The sequence below is a fragment of the Styela clava genome, chromosome 11, assembly GCF_964204865.1.
Source record: "Styela clava chromosome 11, kaStyClav1.hap1.2, whole genome shotgun sequence".
Taxonomy (NCBI): domain Eukaryota; kingdom Metazoa; phylum Chordata; class Ascidiacea; order Stolidobranchia; family Styelidae; genus Styela; species Styela clava.
This window is the reverse complement of record NC_135260.1, coordinates 10,455,061-10,476,232: the sequence shown is the minus strand read 5'-3', so window position 1 is coordinate 10,476,232 and position 21,172 is coordinate 10,455,061. Positions and strand designations below refer to the sequence as shown.

General features: G+C 32.9%; 1 protein-coding gene across 3 annotated transcripts; it reads left to right on the top strand.

The window, feature by feature from the left end:
* Nucleotides 1-298: 298 nt before the first annotated feature.
* Nucleotides 299-21,102, top strand: LOC120347155 (uncharacterized). 3 transcript variants are annotated; one of them, XM_039417028.2, is made up of 10 exons: nt 299-725; nt 1,653-1,877; nt 2,487-2,606; nt 8,754-8,889; nt 9,654-9,821; nt 12,250-12,359; nt 13,255-13,305; nt 14,037-14,172; nt 15,028-15,096; nt 15,929-21,102. In XM_039417028.2, the coding sequence occupies exons 2-10, from the start codon at nt 1,672-1,674 to the stop codon at nt 16,970-16,972; spliced, it is 2,040 nt and encodes a 679-aa protein (XP_039272962.2). In that variant the 5' UTR covers nt 299-725; nt 1,653-1,671; the 3' UTR covers nt 16,973-21,102. The 3 variants fall into 3 exon arrangements, with proteins under 3 accessions (XP_039272962.2, XP_039272961.2, XP_077974028.1); XM_039417027.2 differs by having other exon boundaries at nt 301-725; nt 1,668-1,877; XM_078117902.1 differs by lacking the exon at nt 299-725 and adding an exon at nt 785-1,122 and having other exon boundaries at nt 1,668-1,877.
* Nucleotides 21,103-21,172: the final 70 nt, after the last annotated feature.

The window sequence follows — 21,172 nt, the reverse complement described above, 5'->3', positions numbered from 1 at the left end:
AATTATATTGAATCACCATAATTGACGAAATAACCGCACGGCAACTTTTCTATTAATAATAAATACCTTGCAGTATAAAATTTCAGTGTCTACTTATGTCCACTTCACCTTCACGGTTTTATAATCTATTGCACGTGGTTAATTTCGAAGCTTTAGAGGAATGGATGCTAAAATATATATAAAAATGTGGTGATATTGTCTTAAAGGTATTTAATCTCCAAGAGAGATGCCCGATACCAATTTTTTTTAAATAAATGTAACCGCAAGTTGGCGAACGTACCAAGCAAAATTTCAATAAGGGAACGCCGCATGTTCCTTTGTGCTAAAAGCGTCGGAAGTTTGAGGTCTGCTCGCTCAGCTGATCGTGGTTTATGCGTTGTTGATAGAGGTTACTGTCGAACGTTTCTGGCCAATACTTGAACACCATTATGTGCATTACCGGTTATCAGATATCTATGTAGTCATCGCATTGCAGTAGATAAAGACACATTCCTCGAAATTGGAACTCTAGCCAGGCCACACGCAAAAGAAATCGTTGTCCCTCGTGGAATGCAAAAGGAATGTGACGTGCGTGGGAGTTCTATTCACATATTTGCCGGTTTCATTTTTTCTCGGCCGGCATTGAATACGTAATCTCTCAACCTCGCCGCAAACCATGTGACAACGTGGTCCAGTGCAAAACTTTCTGACAAGGTCGCCAATAACAGCTGGCTGGGAGAAAAAATGTGAGTTTTTATTCTGAAACCTTTTTACAGTTTTTATTTTGCCCATAAAAGTGTAGGCTTGTACGTTCTAAAAAGTATATTGGCTTATTAAAATCGTTATAAATTTGTACTTGTGTTATACTTATTGTTGGTATCAGAGCATTGCTGTATACTGGTATACAGGTATAGCTGTATAGGCAGAGGCCTAATATTGATGTATTGTGTAATAAACATTGTAATATCTGAATATACCCTACAGATATAGTATCTTATTTTCTAGTGTTTCAGATTTGTTAATAAATCAATATAAGTTTTTTTGATTCATTATCATTTGGAGTTATATGCAATCTTTATGTTCATGATTGACATCTTTTGCTTTTATTGAACAGTCCAGCAATGATACAATGGATAAATCACAGTAATTTCACTATTTTATTTTTTGTATATCTACATCTTTATTGATAATGATGATGATAAGATGAAGATGAAGCTGAAATGATAAGATTATGTATAAAGATATAGGATGAGAAAACATTATGATTAGAGTAACAAAAAAGTTCTATTTAAAATGTTTTCAATAGTTTGATCCTGCAGTGCACAATACAATCCTAATTTTGTAATAATTTTTTTTAAATTCTAATACATTCAGACATTGTGATTTGGTTGCAAGAGTACCTTTTTTTAGTATTTGCCGATACGAAGGAATGTACAATGAGACAATAACTTATTCAAGATTTTTATATAAATTTTCATTGAATCAAATCTACTCAATTAAATTTATTTACCTAATAATGCAATATCTAAAGAAACATAAAATGACATCTAAATATTTTTTTTAATCAAATCAATTATGATTATGATATTAAAGCAAGGCAGAGCTGTTTGCCTTGATTCAATAACTTTTTTGCATTATTCAGGCCTGCGAACAAGGATATTTATTTTATTTAGTTATTTATTTTACAGAAACATGACAACGCTCTCCCAGCCAAATAGCAATGGTGCTAACAGCATGGTGGGATCACATAGACATCCGACATCACTACGAGGTCAGCCTAATGGTGACGGAGGGGATCCAGATGGCTGGAGTCTTTCAAATTATGAGATGGTCGCAGAAATTGGCGTTGGAGCGTATGGCATAGTCTACAGAGCACGAGACTTGGAGAATAACGGAAGGTAGTGGATATTTATTTGTATATATGTTAAATGGAGATGAGTATTATAAATTTAATTAAATATGTATAAAATATTGGTAAAATAGTATTATTTGATCGCATATAGTTGACCTATTTAATGTAGGGCTGGTTGCGCGCCCCACAAGGGGGTCGTAGACAATTTTTTGAGGAGGCGTGAAACTAATTAAAAATGGAAATATCTGTTAGATTGATCTTGCCCGCCTTATTTGGGATATTAAATTTCTTCATTTTGGATATTAACGTGTTTTTGCGTAAAACATACTTTCTCCTTACCATCTGTTATTTGTACCTTATTGTTAGCTAGTTATTTTTAAGGTGGGGCACGAGACTTGGCAACTTCTAAAAAAGGAGCGCGGCTTGAAAATTTTTAGAACCACTGGTGAAGAGTGTTGGTTGAGATTTCCACTAAGATGTGATTATTTGTGAAGAATTTCGGATGATAGTTGACGTCGATATTCAATTGAATTTGCCTTTTTAAGTCAATAGCTTTGTTCAGATATCTTCCAAATAATTAGTGAGGTTAAAAATTAACTTAAAATGGCAACTTTATTTTATTAAAGAAAAGATAAATGGATCTCTCTTTTGTCAGGTTCGTGGCTTTGAAGTGTTTAAGAGTACAAAATACAGAAGAAGGAATGCCGCTAAGTACAGTACGTGAGATTGCTCTGCTCAAACAACTTGACTCTTACGAACATCCGAATATTGTAAGGTAATTATTAAAAAGGCAACCACGTTTTTGTATGTTTCGTTTTGTTATTCATTTTTAGGTTTTGCGTGAAACAGCTTTTTACACAATGTGAAAAATTGTGAGCTGGACAGGAAATTAATATGACTAGATGCAGGGATTTGCAGAAAATCTATATTTAATACTATACGATTTTTTATTAAACAATAAACGAGAATATCGATCGGAGACCGAAGACTTATCGATCGAAGGTTAGGGGATCCCCCAAAACAGCGCTCTTACTCCATAGTGACACCGTGTGTCCTATCACTAATTAATCAATAACTCGCTAATTATACGACATATTTCATCGAAAATCAATAGGCTTCTGATCCGAGCTATGATGAATGCACATGCAAAATTTGGAGCAGATTCAACCTCGCTTTCGTGAGATATCACGTTCATCTAACAGACAAACAAACAAACGGACAAATACCTATCAACATACTTACCGATCTTAAGATCGATAAGTAATTACCTTACCTTATTTTTGTATTACAAATAGTCACAAGCCAAAATCTAAGGATTTCTGTAAACTAATGTTTTCCCCGAATGAATTCGTTTTGCATATCACGATAAATATGCTAAATTTCACTAACTATCTGAGACATTTTTACCAATAGGCATTGTGTTAAATCATACTATGATCGTTGTTATAAAAGTCCCAATAGATCAGCATAGAAAACACAGAATACCTTGTTAATATTTCATTCCTTTAGAAAATTGGCAGAAAATTTGAGGTTAAGGTTTCTGCAATTGTATGTTTAATACTTGCGTAACATTGCTCGGATTCTTTGTGGCTGTTAATTTGGGGTCAAAAGTCTTTATATGTGTGTGTAATGGAATGTTGAGAGCACACCCTTCTCGCTCTAATTAACACTTGATTGTCATGCCGGTTAAGCACCTCATTGTTTCCGACCGTCGTTCAGAAATAAAAGGCGTTATGCTCCCAAGATTGATTCCATATAAATATATCTATAAGAGCCTGTTTATCTTTGGCCTGTAATTTTCTAAAACACTCATTTTCCCATCTGAGGTTTAAGCGGTATTGATATCAAGTATACTTATGAATTCTTTCCATCATTTCCAGTTTTCCCAGATGTGACTGTGTATTTGTCAAAAGTCGGGACTTTTATTCATTTGTTATGAAGCTGACTGACAACAACCCTGCATTTAGATTTTTATATTCAAAATTATATGTTTCTTATAAATATAACAATATTTTTTAACAATTGATCAACATTAATGAAACAAGGATACCTAATTTTCATTCAACTGCATAATATCTTGGTCAAATATTTGTTTTATTATTTAAATTTATTTAAATGTTTAATTTATCTATTCATTTCAGGGAAAAGAATTTATTCATTTGTATTTGAAAAAAATTTATGTTAATAATTTCACATGAAATGAATAGATAAATTAAACATTTAAATAAAAAAACAAATATTTGACCAAGATATTTTGCATTTGAATGAAAATTAGGTATCCTTGTTTCAATAAATGTTGATCAATTGTTAATAAATATTGTTATATTTATAAAAAACATAATTTTGAATTTAAAAATCTAAATGCAGGGTTGTTGTCAGTCTGATCAAAGTTTTGTGGTAAATGTCTTAAAATTTTCTTGACCATATATATCCTTGAATTGTATATATAATATACATACATGATATCTTATCAGGAAAGAGTTTCACATAAATAACAATAAACTGTATGCGGATTATATCATAGAAATACATTCACAGCGAGTTTTGCAAATTCCTATAATCCATTCATAAATTATTTACTCTTGACATACTATGCAAAGCTAACTTTCAAAGGCCCTTTTAAAAATAGGAACCTAATTTTAGATAAACTACTAAATTTTAACCGCGGTATTTGACGTGGGTGGAACAAAGTTTGCTCAGTGCATGATTTGTGTGGGCGAATAGAATACGGTATTACGCATTATCCAAATTCCTTTGGAAATATGCTATGTTCCTCCCTTGAAAAGAAATTTATAAATATGAAGTGTTTTTTGTTACGTGTATGATAAAAAACCTCCAGGATATGCGATCTTTGACATTTAATATGTTTATTCATTCAAGCCTTTAATAAATGGTCTATCAAGACGTAAAAAACAATCAATTCAAACTTTAAAAATCAAAGCATTATTCGTGGAATAGATGTACTTTGAGATGACTAATATAGAGATTATCATTTCCATATAGGAAAATTTTATTTAATTACAAAACAGTTATTGCCAAATTCATAACTACTAGTATTAAAAAATTATGAGCTGATCAAAGTAATATTCAATTTGGTCATCATGATTTCATCATGTATGATTCACACCAAAAATATGAATTTTTCAAAGAGAAACCAAGCTTTAATATGTATTGTATAGCACATAACAACGGACATTACCTAATTTTATTCTGTCATCTTGGGAATTCACACAGACATAATGTTGTAGATAACTGATCAAGTCAGATCAAACTAGCTTTAGTATAGAAATCAAAGGCTTACTCTAACCGCATTATTAAAAAAAGAACACTTGGAACTGATAATAATGGTCATCAATCATAACTGACGCCACCAGATTCATGGAGACATTGTTCCTCGTTAATTTTTATATTCGGTTTTATTGCTTTATTTTCAGTAGACTGCCTGTCTATGTTTGTTTCTCGGTTTCTATAGATATATAAACACTCAACTTGTAGTTGTTACGGGAAATGTTACATTACAAACATTCTGAAATTTCTCTCTCAAGTAGTTAAGAAACCACCAAGTTGCAATTCCATTTACATGATTCATTATAATCTTGTGGTATTCTACAGACAGACGCATTTCTTGCTGTTAAAATAAATCATTTTCCACACTTCATGCGGACATGGACAGTTTTATTTCAATGATATATGTATACATTTTTGGATAATTTCGAAATTTTAGGGTAAATGAAAGAGAGGGCCAAAACCGAATGAATATTTTTCTGTTATGAATATACTCTGTTATTTTTCAATATGGACAGACTTGACTATGATATTGTCACAACTCACAAGTAATAATTATTTTTTTTACCCATGGTGGTAGTCTGGTAGATTTCTACCTATAAATAATTGTTCGCACATGGCCTTGTTTGGCGGAAGATTTGGAAAATGTTCTAGAAAAACTGAACCCATGTTTATTGAAGTTCGTCTCAAACTGTTCAATGGCTCAAAAATTATTTTTTCCTATAAGCTCCTATTATTTTATTGCAGCAAACTGATTATAATAGGGATTGTATGACAAAGATGTAAAAATATATGTGAAAATAAATTTTCATTTTCAGATATGTATTCTGAGATAACTGTTTCATAAATGTTATTAAAAAATTTATATTATATAAATTATATAAATATAATATAAAATATAAATTGTTATATAAAAAATCATAATTCTGAAAACCTGGGACTTGATTTGACCCATAAATGTATATATATTTATTTATATATATTAAGTTTTAGGCAATGAAGGACTAAATAAATAAATTGCCATTAGGGTTTTAAAAGGCGTCACATCACCTTCCACAGTCTGCAAACATACTCTGTGATCAAACAATATACAAGTTTGCTCGGAAACTGTAAATGATAGGTATTTAATAATCAAACATAGGAGTTATCTAATAAGCAAACATGGGATAGACTCTTAAAATTTGATTTCTCCTTACATAAAATAACAAACATGAATGTTATCTTAACAACGACCTTATTTTATTGATCTATTTATAAGACTTTGTTTACCTAAAATTTTAACAAATATTTTTCACCTGATATAAATCTCGGTGAAACTGGGGATACGCAAATGAATCAAATATTTGAATAAATACGATAGTAATTTTATCCCGTACCGACATGAAAAAAATTTTGTTTCACAATAGGATATGCTGGTTTTTTGTGTGGATTCCAACCTTGGTCAGATATGGTCAAGTTCAGCTAACTAATAATTACTATACATGCATTGGATTGTGAAGAAAGCCTTGTTAGCTCATGGTTTTGTGAAACAAAATGACGAATCCTGTATATGATCACCCTCCATGGCAGGGGTTCTAAAACTGGGCTGAATTTACCTCTTATGTAAATTTTCTCTAGTACATAAATAGGCTTTCGGTTTAATTTTATTGTGTGAAATGTAGCCCTTAGCACAGCAGATTGCATCTTTGTTGAGATTGTCTTCTGCGATGTAATAAATGTTATTATGATGAATATAAAAGATAGTATTGCTTCATGTTATTTCTGTAGCTTTATAAACTTAATATAATAGATCTTATACTTCCATAACTCTACACTGAAATTCTGTATTCCAAAGCCTTTTCCACCCCTGTGGAATAGTGTGCGGGCTATTGCTAGCCCTATGTGATTCAAACTTACAAAAATAATATAAGATTTTATAAAAGTAAGTCTGAATTACTTTTTTCCAATCCTATCAATTTTGAATTCATAACAGTATGCCACACTATTTTTATTTCATCACCAATTTTCACTTCTCAAAAGTTTTAACAAAGTTGCAAATCCATTTTGTGATTGTAGTCCACGGTAGTGCCATGAATCAATGTATACATCAGTCTAAAAATAGAAATAACGTATTTCAAAATATTTTCGAGCTTGACCCTTAGTTGGGTTTAAACTAAAACCTGATGGATCGTGTGCAAAATTTTTATCCAGATACAGTCATATCATGTGTTAACATACAACCAGGTCAAAGCAGTGTAAACAAAATTGAAGGAATTTAAATTTGTTATTCGTCTCTTTACATTTCCTGTCTATATCCTCACTCATTCAAGTCAAATTGATAATATCCTCCCAGTCTAAGTGATTTGTATGTACCTGATTGCTCTTTAAATTTTAAATTCAGCGTCCAAATTTCGTCATATTTTTTCAATAATGTTTGGGCATATTAAATTTGCGATATTAAAATCGCTCTTTATTCATTTGCATGGAGGGGTATTTTTAAAATAGATTTCTATAAATGCGTTTTAGTTTAGGTATTAAATTTCTTTTACTATTTTTAATCCGTTCTTCTTTATTCATTCATCTTTCCTAAGTATCATATGCCCTTCCTCACTGATATTTGAATAGTGGTGCAACTGCCACCATTCATCCGTTCTATTTTATACGAGTTGGTGTAAAATGATACTTTGTCTAATGTATATCGGTGCTACTTTGTTCTAATGTTTCAGACCTGATCATTTATACATTATATATATAAAGAGTATAGATTGAATATTTTCTAATATCCCATCTCCAAACATTAAACGAAGTAACATAAGTACAAACAGGATTTCTGATGCTGATTTACTGATTTCCGGTGCTCTATAAGAGTAGAGAGAATGTCAAAGATATATATATTTTAGTTGGAAATGGTTATTACAGATCTTAGTTGTAGGAAAATTTACTCAAAGCGAGGTCGTGCACACATACTCAGAAGTAAAAGAAACTCATCTTTAAGTAAAGTTACTGACGACCCCCGAAGCGCCAAGAGATACTAAAATTCCAAAACTATTTTAATTATGATTGTCAGGAGATTTGACTCTGAACCCCATATTCACCATCTTACACAGGTTGCCAAATGTTAAGTACAGTATATACTTGCATATAAGTCGAGTTTGAAACTAAAAAAAAATGCCAAACTAAGGGAATGGGGGCGGCTTATACGCGCATAACTCTCATCGCACTAAAACTCGAACCGTGCTAAGTTCTCGCAATAAGAGCTGACACGCACATGAAGCAGGTCTTGGTACGCTATGACAGCGATAACAGTCTGTGATTGGTTGTCTTACACGACACACGTGATGCTAGAACAGCATTAACATGATTTTGAGACCCTTCTTACAGTTAATTAATTCTCTTCTGCAACCTTTTGCTATGGTACGTACGGCGTGTTACAGTTTGTAGGGTCTGCTGATATGCGAACTTTTATAAATTCACCGTTTTATTGGGTTATATCATATGCGAGGATATACGGTATATACTGAAAATGAAAATTCCATTTTTTCATGCTTAATATCTCTTAACATTCACTGCACTGGCCAATTACGCCAAGATTTGTTCAAATTCAAAGGAAAGATCTAAAACACTTCATTTTAATTTTTAATTGTAAACATATTTTTAGGCTCCTTGACATATGTATTGGTGGTCGGACATCTCGGGAAACAAGATTGACATTGGTATTTGAATATATTGAGCAAGACTTGGATACTTACCTCAAGAAAGCACCACAAGCTGGACTTGCACCTGAAGTTATCAGGGTAATATATAATTATCAAGAAACTATTATTACCAATTGTATATACTGAACAGCAAGACACCTTAGTGAATCACCATTTTTATGTACAATATTTTTTGGAATGTTTTCTTATTTAGTTTTCGCTGTGTATCGATTTTCCGCATCAGTTTTCGAAAATTTTAATTTATCCAACATGTCAAACTTGAACCCAACATACTTTATTGCTCTTTGTTTCTAATTTGGCTTTTTTAGAATAAAATTAATTCAGTTCAGTGATCCAACTTTTTATCAGTGGGGTGGGTTAGTCCTGGGGTTAATTCATCAGCTCTAGCTTAAGTTGATGACATACGTTCAATCTCAGTTTCAAGATTTGCAAGTATAATAGCTTCTAAATAAGTATAACAAGCTGCCACTTGTCGAGAGCAGCATTTTTGTGTTCTACGCAACACTGCTGTTCCGCAAGCTTCTTTTAGTGTTCGATAGAACAGAGATCGAAATTGTGACTAAATTGGTCGTTATGTCGATCTCGGCCATGTTGTGTCAGCCTTCGGCCTAATTGTAATATCTACAACAGAATTTATTATTTTACCATAGGCTAAATTTTTTTGAAACCACCCTCCAATTTTACCTTCTAATTTCTTGGTGTTCCGCGAGGCGAGAAAAAAAGCGTAGATGTTCCGGAGCAAAGAAAAGTTTAGAAACGCTCTCTATTCTGTCAGTGGTTTATTTTCGTTAATTGGAATAAATAGAAACTAATTTATGTGAATAAAAAATTTCCATTTCTAGGATATCATGCGACAGTTATTACAAGGAGTAGATTTCCTGCATTCAAACAGGGTCATTCACAGAGATTTGAAGCCACAGAACATTCTTATTACCAGAGATAACAAGATTAAACTGGCGGACTTCGGACTAGCTCGAGTTTACAGCTTTGATATGGCACTAACTGCTGTGGTGAGTTCCCTTTTTTTCATTGTTCATGAACACTTTATGCATCAGTATTCCTATTGCGATAAAAATATATTGGTAGATTGCTTATTTTATAGTTTTTATTTCTGATCTATAAATTGTATGGAAAAAGTATGGAAAAGCAACTCAGAGCTAAGTACAGTTAGGGTAGATTATTTGAGTTTTACTGACCAATAGCCAAGAATGGCTTCTGCGCCTTCTCCACCATGTCTGTCCATTTATTTTTCTCGTAATTTTGTTGTATTTTTTTTTTACTGATTTTTAACATAGTCTTTGGCTATGGCTATTCAAATTATTTATATTGTCTATATCTAACCTTAAAGTTCCTTTTTGAATGATTGATATTGCAGTCAATCATGTAATATTTGCCCTGTTTTGACATGCTTTCTGACAAATTCACGATTTACATGTTTATCCTAGGGGAGAGGGATGCCGATAGGATAGCTTATTAATTGTATTACATGTCCTCTCGTCCGATCAACAATCGGAATTACCGTAGTTGGCCAGGTATTTTTTTCAGATGCACTAACGGACTTGATGGTGGAGGAAGTCGTAACCAGCGTAATATGAACCACCCATCGGCGGCGATGAGGTCAGCAATTCTTGTGACATAATTATCCTCATGAGATTCGAACCTGTGAACCCAAGCAGGGGAATCAGAGGTGCGGTGACGAGCGTATTCTTAGCACGATGGATGGATGCATTTATAGACTGAATATGGTTGAAATGAATGCTTGTGGCTCTCGTTATAAATTATAATATGGATAAAACTACAGAGCCATGCTCAAATATATGTAAATCGATACTGTAAGGACTAAGAGAACAGAACTATGGAGGGGACCAAGATTAGCCTAATGAAAAAGTGTTCCCCTTTAATTAAAATAGCAAAATTTGGGCTTATAAGCCTTCTAGATGTCCCGACAATCTACAAATGATATTTTTTTCAACAAGAAGCCAATCCAGATGTACAATTCCTGCCCATAAGCAAGTTATGATATACTAATAAATACCACGGTATCACATTCGGAAGAATGTCATACATCATCCATTATCTACTATTTTGTATATATTCATGCTTGATCTGTTATAAAAAAACTTCTATTTTTAAAACTCAGACATTTTACTCTTTAATCTTTAAAATCCATGGTTTTAAAATGACTGTATTGTACTGAGAAAAAATTTGGAATGTGCGGAGTGTATTACGATAATTCAGTATTGGTGTCATTATCTTAAAACCGTGTCATCAAGGAAGTCATATAGACAATCATTATCTTGAAATTAGATCTGATAATTTCCGCTTAACAATATGTCGGTCCTCAACCCACTCATCCTGTCTTCATCCAACCACGAGACTATAGTCTGGTACTTATTTTTTAACTACTAACATAATACCATATAGTGAACACCGACAACCTTTGAAATTTAGTAGTAAATGTAGAATATAGTGAGCCAAAAATTGAATATCATTGCTTCAAAGACAAATGCATCAGTGTTCAGATATTTTATTAGTGATCATTTACATTCTTTTATTTAATAAATTACTTTTTTGTGGTTGTTTTATATGGACTAGGGCTTTTCCATATATTGGATTAACCCCTATATGTCTCATCACAGAACACCTATTAAAATTTCTTGAAATTACCCCAAAATATACGAATGTCAAATATGTCTGTGTTTGACACTATGACAATAATATTGAAAAGGTACTAGGCCTATAGAACTGAGATTGCATTTCTCTCACAACTCAACTTAGTCGTGGCTCTTTGTTGCTCAATTGAATATTTGTGCGCGTATCCATTCTACTCAAGCAACTTCAGTTTTCTTATTCTTAATGTTTGTCAAAGCAGAAAATACTGTTTTACAAATGGGTGTTGACACATTCCACTCAAAGAGAAACTCTCAACGAACCCCAAGAACTCCCAAAACCCACAGAACCCAATAAGTATTTTGCGTAAACACTATTAAAAAGCACTGGTGAAAGCTACCCTAGATTTTAGGAACTACTAAATTTAGAACAGTTTCTACTCTTTCTGGTTTTTGGACATGAAGTGACTTATGGATTGTTTCGTCATTTCATATTTTTCTCCTTGTTGTGAAGAAAACACTTTTCCCTTCAACTGCGAGAAAAAGTACTTTGAAATTTTCAGTGGTTAAAAATTGCTGTTGTCACTGGAAGGCTAATATTACTTACTGAAAATTTCTGTGGGCTCGATGGAATTTGTTTTTCACCTTAAATTTTCGTGTGATGATGTCATCAAAATTTAACAATGTGTGCCATGGTTCTGTGACCGCATTTCAGCGATCTCATGATCATAATTCCGGCACTGTAAGAGATTTGATGCTTCTTCGTTTTGGTCTTTGTATCCATATATATATTGAGCTCTTTCGGTAATTACTAATCTTTATGTTTTAGGTTGTGACACTGTGGTATCGTGCACCAGAAGTATTGCTGCAGGACAGCTATGCTACACCAGTCGATTTATGGAGCATTGGCTGCATTTTCGCTGAATTATATAAAAGGGAGTGAGTGGGGTTTTATGTAACAATACTATAATTTTTCTCTGAAAAAAAAATCGGGGATTCATAAAGTATTATTTCATGTTGATGATTTGTTTTAATATGATATTTGGTTCATTAAATAACCAGGAATGCTTAAAAGAAATTGGGACATTCAGAACCTCTTTTATGGCGGTGTGTTGGTAATATATTCAAAGTTAATTTTTCATTACTTAAAAATTAAAATCATGCTTTCCCAGAAAAAAACTCTTCAAGATATTATAACATTTAACATTTATTGAAGAAATTTATTTTCTAAGAATCATAGATTAGTCCAGTGTTATCAAACGTTTTTCATCACGATCCATTTGGCATGGCCAAATTTGTTTGTGGCCCCCAGAAACTAAAATAAAAATAAATTGAAATTTAATAATACCAAAAATATTGAAGAATAATATAAAAACTGACAATAGTTCTAATGGGGTCGATGTGAATGCAGATTTTCGAGCAAAACACCATATCTTAGATCTGTTTTGGTGATGGTGGGTCTCGACACTGGTTATGAATCATTCAAATTGATCGATATTTTGTTTTAACATAAGTTAGTGTCGGAAACGACTTTACTGCAAACCCCCATTAGAACCCTTTTGCATCCTCCCACCGGGGTCGGGACCCCCAGTTTAAAGACCCCTGCTTTAGTCAACAACGTTTAATATAACAAGTTTAAAGTTTGCAGCAGTGAATTTTTCAATACTAAACTATACTTCGGTATGGTCATTACTGGCTAAATATACACGTCAAAAGTATATTCGATTGTCCATATTGAAAATTATATTTTAGAATCTTGGCTGTATATCCATTTTTCACTTTTTTTACTTTTTTCTGCATTAATGGTTACAATTCAATATTTTTTAAATTTTAGTCCTCTATTCTGTGGAACTGGTGACATTCATCAACTCAACAAAATATTTGAGTAAGGAAATCTTAAATTTTTATTTCGATTACAAAGTATATCAAGTTGTACATCATAGAAGTTTAAGACTGACCTCAAGGAATCTAGGGATTGTCAAAACTGAGTCTTTCACTAGAGTTCATGTGGAATATTAAGTAAACTGCTTTATCTTCATTTTTATCACATCCAAAACAACATGAATATAAAAGTCATTATTTCTCTCTGTGTTGTTTGTTATCAGTTGAGATATCTTGCGGTTTGATCTGATTGTCTGACGTCTCAAAATCTTTAATTTTCAAATAAAAATATTATAAATTATTCCTAAATTTAAAATTTGGTATATTGAAGATACATCTCTGAATACTGCATTTTCTTAATTTAATTAATAATTTAATTTTCTTAATAATATACCAATTGTGCATATATTATTATACTACATGTCAACAGCACTCGTCCAATCATAGTCAAGCACTTTCTGCAATTGAAATTATGACTCTTTAGGACTGAATGAACATTAAGAAAGTTTTTCATAGTGTTTTTTGGTGCTATGAAACAATGATTTACACAAAAAACTTTGATTAAATATTGGTTTATTAAATAATGGTATTATAATAATTAAGTAATGGTCTCCTATAGCCTATCAATTATTTAATTTGTATTATAATTTTTTCTTATGTGTGTATTACATACTAAGATTAGATAATAGAGTAGATAATTTTGGTACATTAATCTATTTTTTAATCCAATTGCAGCTTTATTGGTCTTCCATCTGAAGCTGATTGGCCATCGGATGTGGCATTACCACTTACTTCTTTCCGAAATCGAATGCCTGTTCCTCCACAATGTATGGTACCTGAAATTGAAGGATTGGCATCTGATCTTTTGCTGGTAAATTTTCATATTTGAACAATTTTTTATTTTAAAATCGCTGTGGAGTTTGGCGTAATACACTCGATTCCAAAATCATATGAGTTATTCAATACAGGGATTTTCAAACTGGGGGTCATTGCCCCCAAGGTGGTTCACTGAATAACTCAATGAGAGTTGCGGTACACAATATTGTCAGAATTAGCCGTACTTACTCTTCTTCTTTTTGCCTCCACTTATATGTGTGAAAAATATTTTTCAACATTAACTTGTGTGAAAACTAGGTATCAATCACATTTGAAATCAGTACCGAGACCCACCATGACCGAAACAGAGCCAAGATTTGATCTTTTGTGCGCAAATATGCGAGCAAATCGGTTTCATTGAAGTTCCTGAGGGTAGCGAAAAAAATTTCACACACTGATATAATACACGTCTTCTGATTTCAGTGTGACAAAATTTTTGATACCAGGATTGAGAAAGCCAAATTTTGACTATAAAAATTTTGGGCTATGCAAGCGTTTCTCAATTACCGATTGAGATTGTTTTGTTAACTTATGCTCTGTCGAAAAATTAGATTATCACATTCACAATAAAGTCTGAAATTCAGACCCCCAGGTCCAAAGAGTTGAAAATTTGAGTCTCTACTGCAATATCTGTGAAATAAACAGCTATGAATTTTACTGCGATTTTTTGACATAATATTTTGTTGGATTTGAATTTATATATTTGTGTTTGGTGGAAATAATACTGTTGTGTTTAAATTAATTCATCATTAAAATTCAATAAATTACAAAATTAATTATTCATGCCAACATTCAATATTTAACCTATATATGGTAATAATAATATTACTGTTTTGTTCCCTTTTTACAGAAATTACTAGAATTCAAACCAGACAAACGTATAACAGCAGCTGATGCTTTGGAACAACTGTATTTCAAGGTCAGTTCTGTGAATTTATAACAAATAGAAAATTTGAAAATAAACTTCCAGATTGCTATCTGAGGGTAATAAGCTGGGGTGTGCAGTATTAAGATGGCAATATTGTGCAGTGATGTGCGGCCTGCGAAACGAGATTTTAATTTATTTGGTACGCGAGAGTAATTCCAATGCCTTTGTGTTACGAATCGTATACCTGAATCCCAAGTTATTATATATGCCTATAATTTACAATGCCTTAATTAACAGCTAGATTGTGCAAACAATGCATGTCACAAGATCAGTGACCAAAATTTTTGTGTCTGCAACTACTAGAAAGCCTATGTTTAATGAAGGTGCGGCCCGCAGTTTTACCCAGTTATTTCTATCGGCCCTTCCTGTATTAAAGGTTGCACACCCCTGAGTTGAAATATTTATTTTGAGGACTAGCTTCACTCTGATTGTCTGATTTATTATTAGGGTTTATGATTTTTTTGGATTCTAATTTTTTAAATATGTATATTTATAATATTCCTATATCACATTTATAACTTCTCTTTAGTTCATCGCCAGTTTGAACAGTCTGAGATATTTAATATACCCAACAAACGCAACTGAAAAGTAGAAAAAAAGTGAACCTTACACAAATATATTTTTGTAGTTTTCTAAAAATTAGAATAAAAGCTGTGTTTGTTTCAGTTGTTTGTTTAATTTGTTTTAACGCTTCTGATTTTGAATCTTTTAAAATATATGTATTTATAAATGCTGAAATTAATTGATTGAAAGACTCAGAATACGCTTCTGTGATTGATTTGTTATCGAACAAGAAATCATACATCTCTTATATAATATACAGGAGGAATTCCATCCCCATCATATTTCCAACATACGACAACAACCTGATAGATTGCTACCATCTGATCTTTACACGACGAGACATCCATTTGCCGAAATTTTACCAACGTATGGTTTACCGGGATCTTCAAGAACCACCACGTCTGTATTTCATCCGACATCTTCAAACTCCAGTAAACCGTTTCACAGACTACCATACACGAATCGTATGACTGAATCTAGTTCGTCATCTAATTCAAATCGATATGTACCCAGGGTTTTGCAAGAGAATGCTTGTTCTTCCAGCAGAGGCGTGGATAGACCAGATGGATCTGGAACAAGCGGTTTTGATACTTCGCATTCTCAGTTACACACTATGTCAAATCTACCTCCAGATATATTTGTACCTACGTCAGGTACAGAAAGACCAATGAGTGGTGTTGCTTTTTCTTCGGAAAATGAACCAATGTCGAGTAATAGCTCACAAGCAACCAGACCTAAAAGAATTCCATTTGCTCCTCTGGATGTTTCAAGCGCAAGTAACGAAGATATGATCGTGAAAGGGCTTTTAACTCCACCTTCTGACATGGCGTCATCATCGTCCGATTTGGTGACTTCTTCGGGCTCGTCTCGGTCCTCGTCTGTTTCTGAGGACCACGATCATATCAGACTCGACACCTTTCCCAGCGCGACTGTTGACTTGCAACCTCCGCCTATTATCGGAAGTCAATCATTATCAAATATTCAAAACGAAAACTCTCTTTTTCCTACCTCTTCGACAGGTAATCAAACGTCTTTACACTGTTCATCATTTTTTTCCAATAATTCACAACAAAGTTTTATGCTGAACGTTTCGTCATCATCTGATAATAATGTACAGTCTTGGATGCCTAACGTAAACCAAGATGAACAAGTAAGTGCTTCGGATTCACATTTTTATTCTGAAGAAGAACAACGTAAGTTACGAGAGGAACATGTTAAACAAACGGATCCTGCATTACAAAATGACACACCACCTGATTCGCAATTATTTTACAATGAAAAACCATCGTCATCTCGTGATTAGTTGATATTTAATATAGGGGGAATGTATACTAAATTTGTGATGATTTCAAAAAATATACTAATTAAAATTAGTTTTCTGTGCATATGTTGGTTGAAGCTTCATGGAGTTAGCAAACAAAATGTGTTTAAGACATGGTTCAGGACTATCAATTTTTTTATGGATGGAGCGGGCATACTGCCAAGGATCATGATTTGCTATTTATTCAATCGGAAATTTTCAGATTTCAATCTACTTCAGGGCTTCATTTTGTTTTATTGGCTCGGATAAAATTTTAAAAGTTATTCAAATTCAGTTTATAACACAGACATTTTTAACCCAGACCAGTTTGGTGTATTAAGTGACATTTGTTTCAACTATCTGTTATTTTTTTCTACCCAGTAATCGTTTATAATACACTTTAGAATAAATTGGTATCGAATATGTGTAAAGTTTCACCATTTTTTAAAACCTACAACAAATAGGTAATATTGAGATTAATTTCAATTCATTTTACAAATGGTCAGAAGTTGGTAATGTCAGTAAGTCTCATTTCAATATCCACTGTTGTCCATTTTAAGGTAATACAATTTAACTTAATCTTTTTAAATTGCTTGTTAAAACTGCCAACTTTTTGGATACTTGTTCTCCATTCCTTTAAATCACATCTTATTAATGTGAAACGTTTGCGATTTTTTGGTGCAATATATTTATAACAACGAACCTAACGAAACAATGTTATATGATGTGGAGGTGTATAAGCGACATATCACAATTTCATATTGCCTGAGGCACAATTTTTTCTTTCGTTTACCAGATGTACACTATTGAAGGCTCAATTCCACTTGTTTTTTATCAGTAAAACAGATTGTGATGAAATAATGCTGTTGCATCATTATCCTAAAAGTGTCACCCGACTTAGGGGTTGCGACCCAAAACTGGGTCGCCTAAAAATCTTCTTGAGACGCTTGTTTTTCATCAAAAACATTTTATTTTTAGTAAATGTTATTGTTTATTTATATTTGGTATTGAATTGTTGCTCAATAGCAATTGTATACATGGAAAGTATCACAGCGTAAGTACTTGCTCAGAAATGCTATTTTAACACGCTGGTATTTCCAAAACTTGTCGATGACAAACCAGCGCAGCTTTCTCAATTTGAATTCAAGTGTGTGGCTCTATTTCGATGATGGTGGGTCCTCATTACTGGTTCCAAATCTTTCACTAGTCATAAAATGCAAGATGGACTATCCTAGAGCTAGAGGGTTCAATAACGTTTGTTTGAGGAACAAAAATGTTCTTTTTTAAACTGTTTTTCTCCTATTTTACTTATTTTTTTTTTTAGTAATCTACTTTTAATTTTTGATTTTCCACTTTTTCATGGTCCGTAATCATAAAAAACTTGAATAGTAATTTTACATGGTGCTGCCTATTCATCTGTCCTCTCATTCTTTTTCTCAGGCCCGTTGTATGCCTGTCAATGCAAGACCCACTCACTTCTCTTTTCTGTTTGGCTATCATTTTATTTATTACTATTGAATTATTTTTGCTTTTTTGGTTATTGTAAAGGCAATTTTCAATATAAAAGCATTTTAGTGATGCTATCCACATGTAAACCTAATGTATTGTAAAAATAAAGAAATTTTCGAATTTTTGATATCAAAGATTTTATGCCGTTTCAATGATTATCGTAGTTATAAAATTTGATTGTTTTCAACAACTTTTGGCGTATTTTCACCCAGAAATGTCTTTTTAATGTTGAATCAAATTATAAAGACTGCTTCATCCCAAACAGTTTAACAACAACCAACTGCCTTATTCACGTTATTTCTTACATTATCATGGGTGATTTCTTTTATTAAAAGCAAATGCTTTTTATTTCTTATAAAGCTATATGAAGGTAAGAGGTTGTCACTAGAGTTTCAATCGAAATGTGTTTTAGTTTGAATCTAGTTTTAACTTGAAAATGGTTCTTGTTTGTTTTAATAGCTGGTAAATAGCTGATGGAAGTAATGTACGCCTAACCAATTACGGCTTCTTTTTCTATCCTTTTGTATCAGTGAGTCATAATCACTGATTGCAATGATACCGATGGTAGGAAGCGAGTGTTTGAAGATCCAATACAGAGATGTGCAACAAGCGGCCTGTGTGCCACAACGTGGCCCACCAAGCTATATTGTGTGGTCAATTCTAAGATTGTTCCTCATCAAGCACAAAATTCTAATCAGATATGTTTAAAAAGTCACTCACATGGCTAAAAATACAGGATTTTTGCTCTTGTGGCTGTGTTAAATCTTTCACCTTTATGCCCAGTGCTTTTATCACTGCAAGGCTGAGCGATAGCCACATTCTCTTTGCTTGCCTTTTTAGCGGCATTGTGTACATGGTAAAACTAAATATTTTTGTGTGGCCCAACTGGGTGTGTGTAGTTGGTTATATGGGTCACCTACAAAAAATGTTGCGCACGCCTGGTGTAACATCACAAAAATTGTTCTCTTATGTATCGTCTGAGGAAAGTCAACTTCCTCAGATAAGCAGTTCACAACAATGAAGCAGCATATGCCGAACTACGGTTCCCGTACATTTGAACCCAGGACAATTGCACCTGCATACTATTGCACATATGAAAATTTTTTTGTTTTGCGGATATTTGAACCCATACTAACCCTAACCCATGGGTTTCAGCACCCGCATATTGATTGAACCCGCAGATATACAAATGGGTTCAAATGTACTGTGACCCGAACTACAGCTCCTTTCTCTCTGCCATTAAGTGCAAAACTACTATGATAAGCATTGATGACTATATTGAGTGTTTTTTTTTTCAAAGGGCTTGCATGACTTATTGTGAACTGAGGAAGTCTGGACTTTGATTGTATGAAATCATGAAATTTTTAAAAAGGTCATTTCCTCACATGCTTACACTTACAATAGCCAAATTCAAAGACTGAATTTCGGTTTCATAGTGATGTAATATAAATATCAAGATTTTGTGCCTATTTGATATTCTTATTAGAAATGCCTTTTAATCCAATGGTGCCTTCTGCTTTTAGCACTACATGCCTTATGGGCTTACACAACCATTTTTTGCGGTTAATTTGTATTTTATTATGTAATTTTTCCACAGATTTGGGTGCAATGGTCACCCACATATTCATTGCTCTCACTGCCTGGAGGCTGGGCCTCATTTTTCATCCTATTTATTTTTTATTATTATCATTTACTTGTTGTTTAATGTATGAATGTAAATAGCTGTCATAATGCCACTGCTCAATTCCTCTGCCGCATGATGCCATTCGCAAAAGTTTTTCCCGTTTATCATGATTTTAACAGAATAATTCCTACTACCTGTCTATTATTGTTATAAAGCTCTTCGGTGTAGACATGTCACACCTTTACACACAGTTTTTAAATTTCATATTGTAACAATATGTTGCATTTGCAATTATGTTGATTAATGACCTGATGTTTAGAATGACAAAAGTCTATGCCTATTCCAATCTCCCCAACAACAGATTTTAATGTAATTTTTGACTCCAGCGTTGTCCGACATAATTCAACACCTCAAGTTTGTATTTGTTAGTAGTAAAAGTTTAGGATGGGATTTTCATACCTATTATGGAGAGAGAGATTGCTTTGCCAACCAGTAAACAAGCATTGCAACAACAAAATCTGTACAAAATAAACAAAGTTATTCGGTATAGACTGGGAGAGCTATACAGTCATCGTAGAGTCAGCCCCCCCCCCCCCCCCCCCAAAGGGAAAGCATACTGAAATGACCTATTTGTGTGTCAAATTGCAATATATATATATGATTAAAATGTGCATTGCTCGTTCGATAATAGAAGAGCATTTAATGCAACTTTGAACTGGTTTTAAATACAGAAAGAAATTTTCAATATTTTTCGATGCTCGCTGAATGAATTTTAGAGCGTTTTCAGTGGAATATTCAACTTTTTATTAAATTTAGTCCTCCATAATAATAAAAAGTGTAATACTTTGTCAATGCCTGACTAAATATGTTTTTCTCCTCTAAAATCGAGGAGAGTCCTTTGGATGGTTAAAATTCTAGTGTAATTTGCTTCAAAATCTCATGCAGTTGCATATTATTTTCTGTACACCAAAAAGGCTTTTAATAAATGGAGTTTGTTGAGGTTTTTTGGTCATTTTTATTACTTAGCAATGTTAACTGACGAAACAAATAACCAACCTATTTTAAGTACC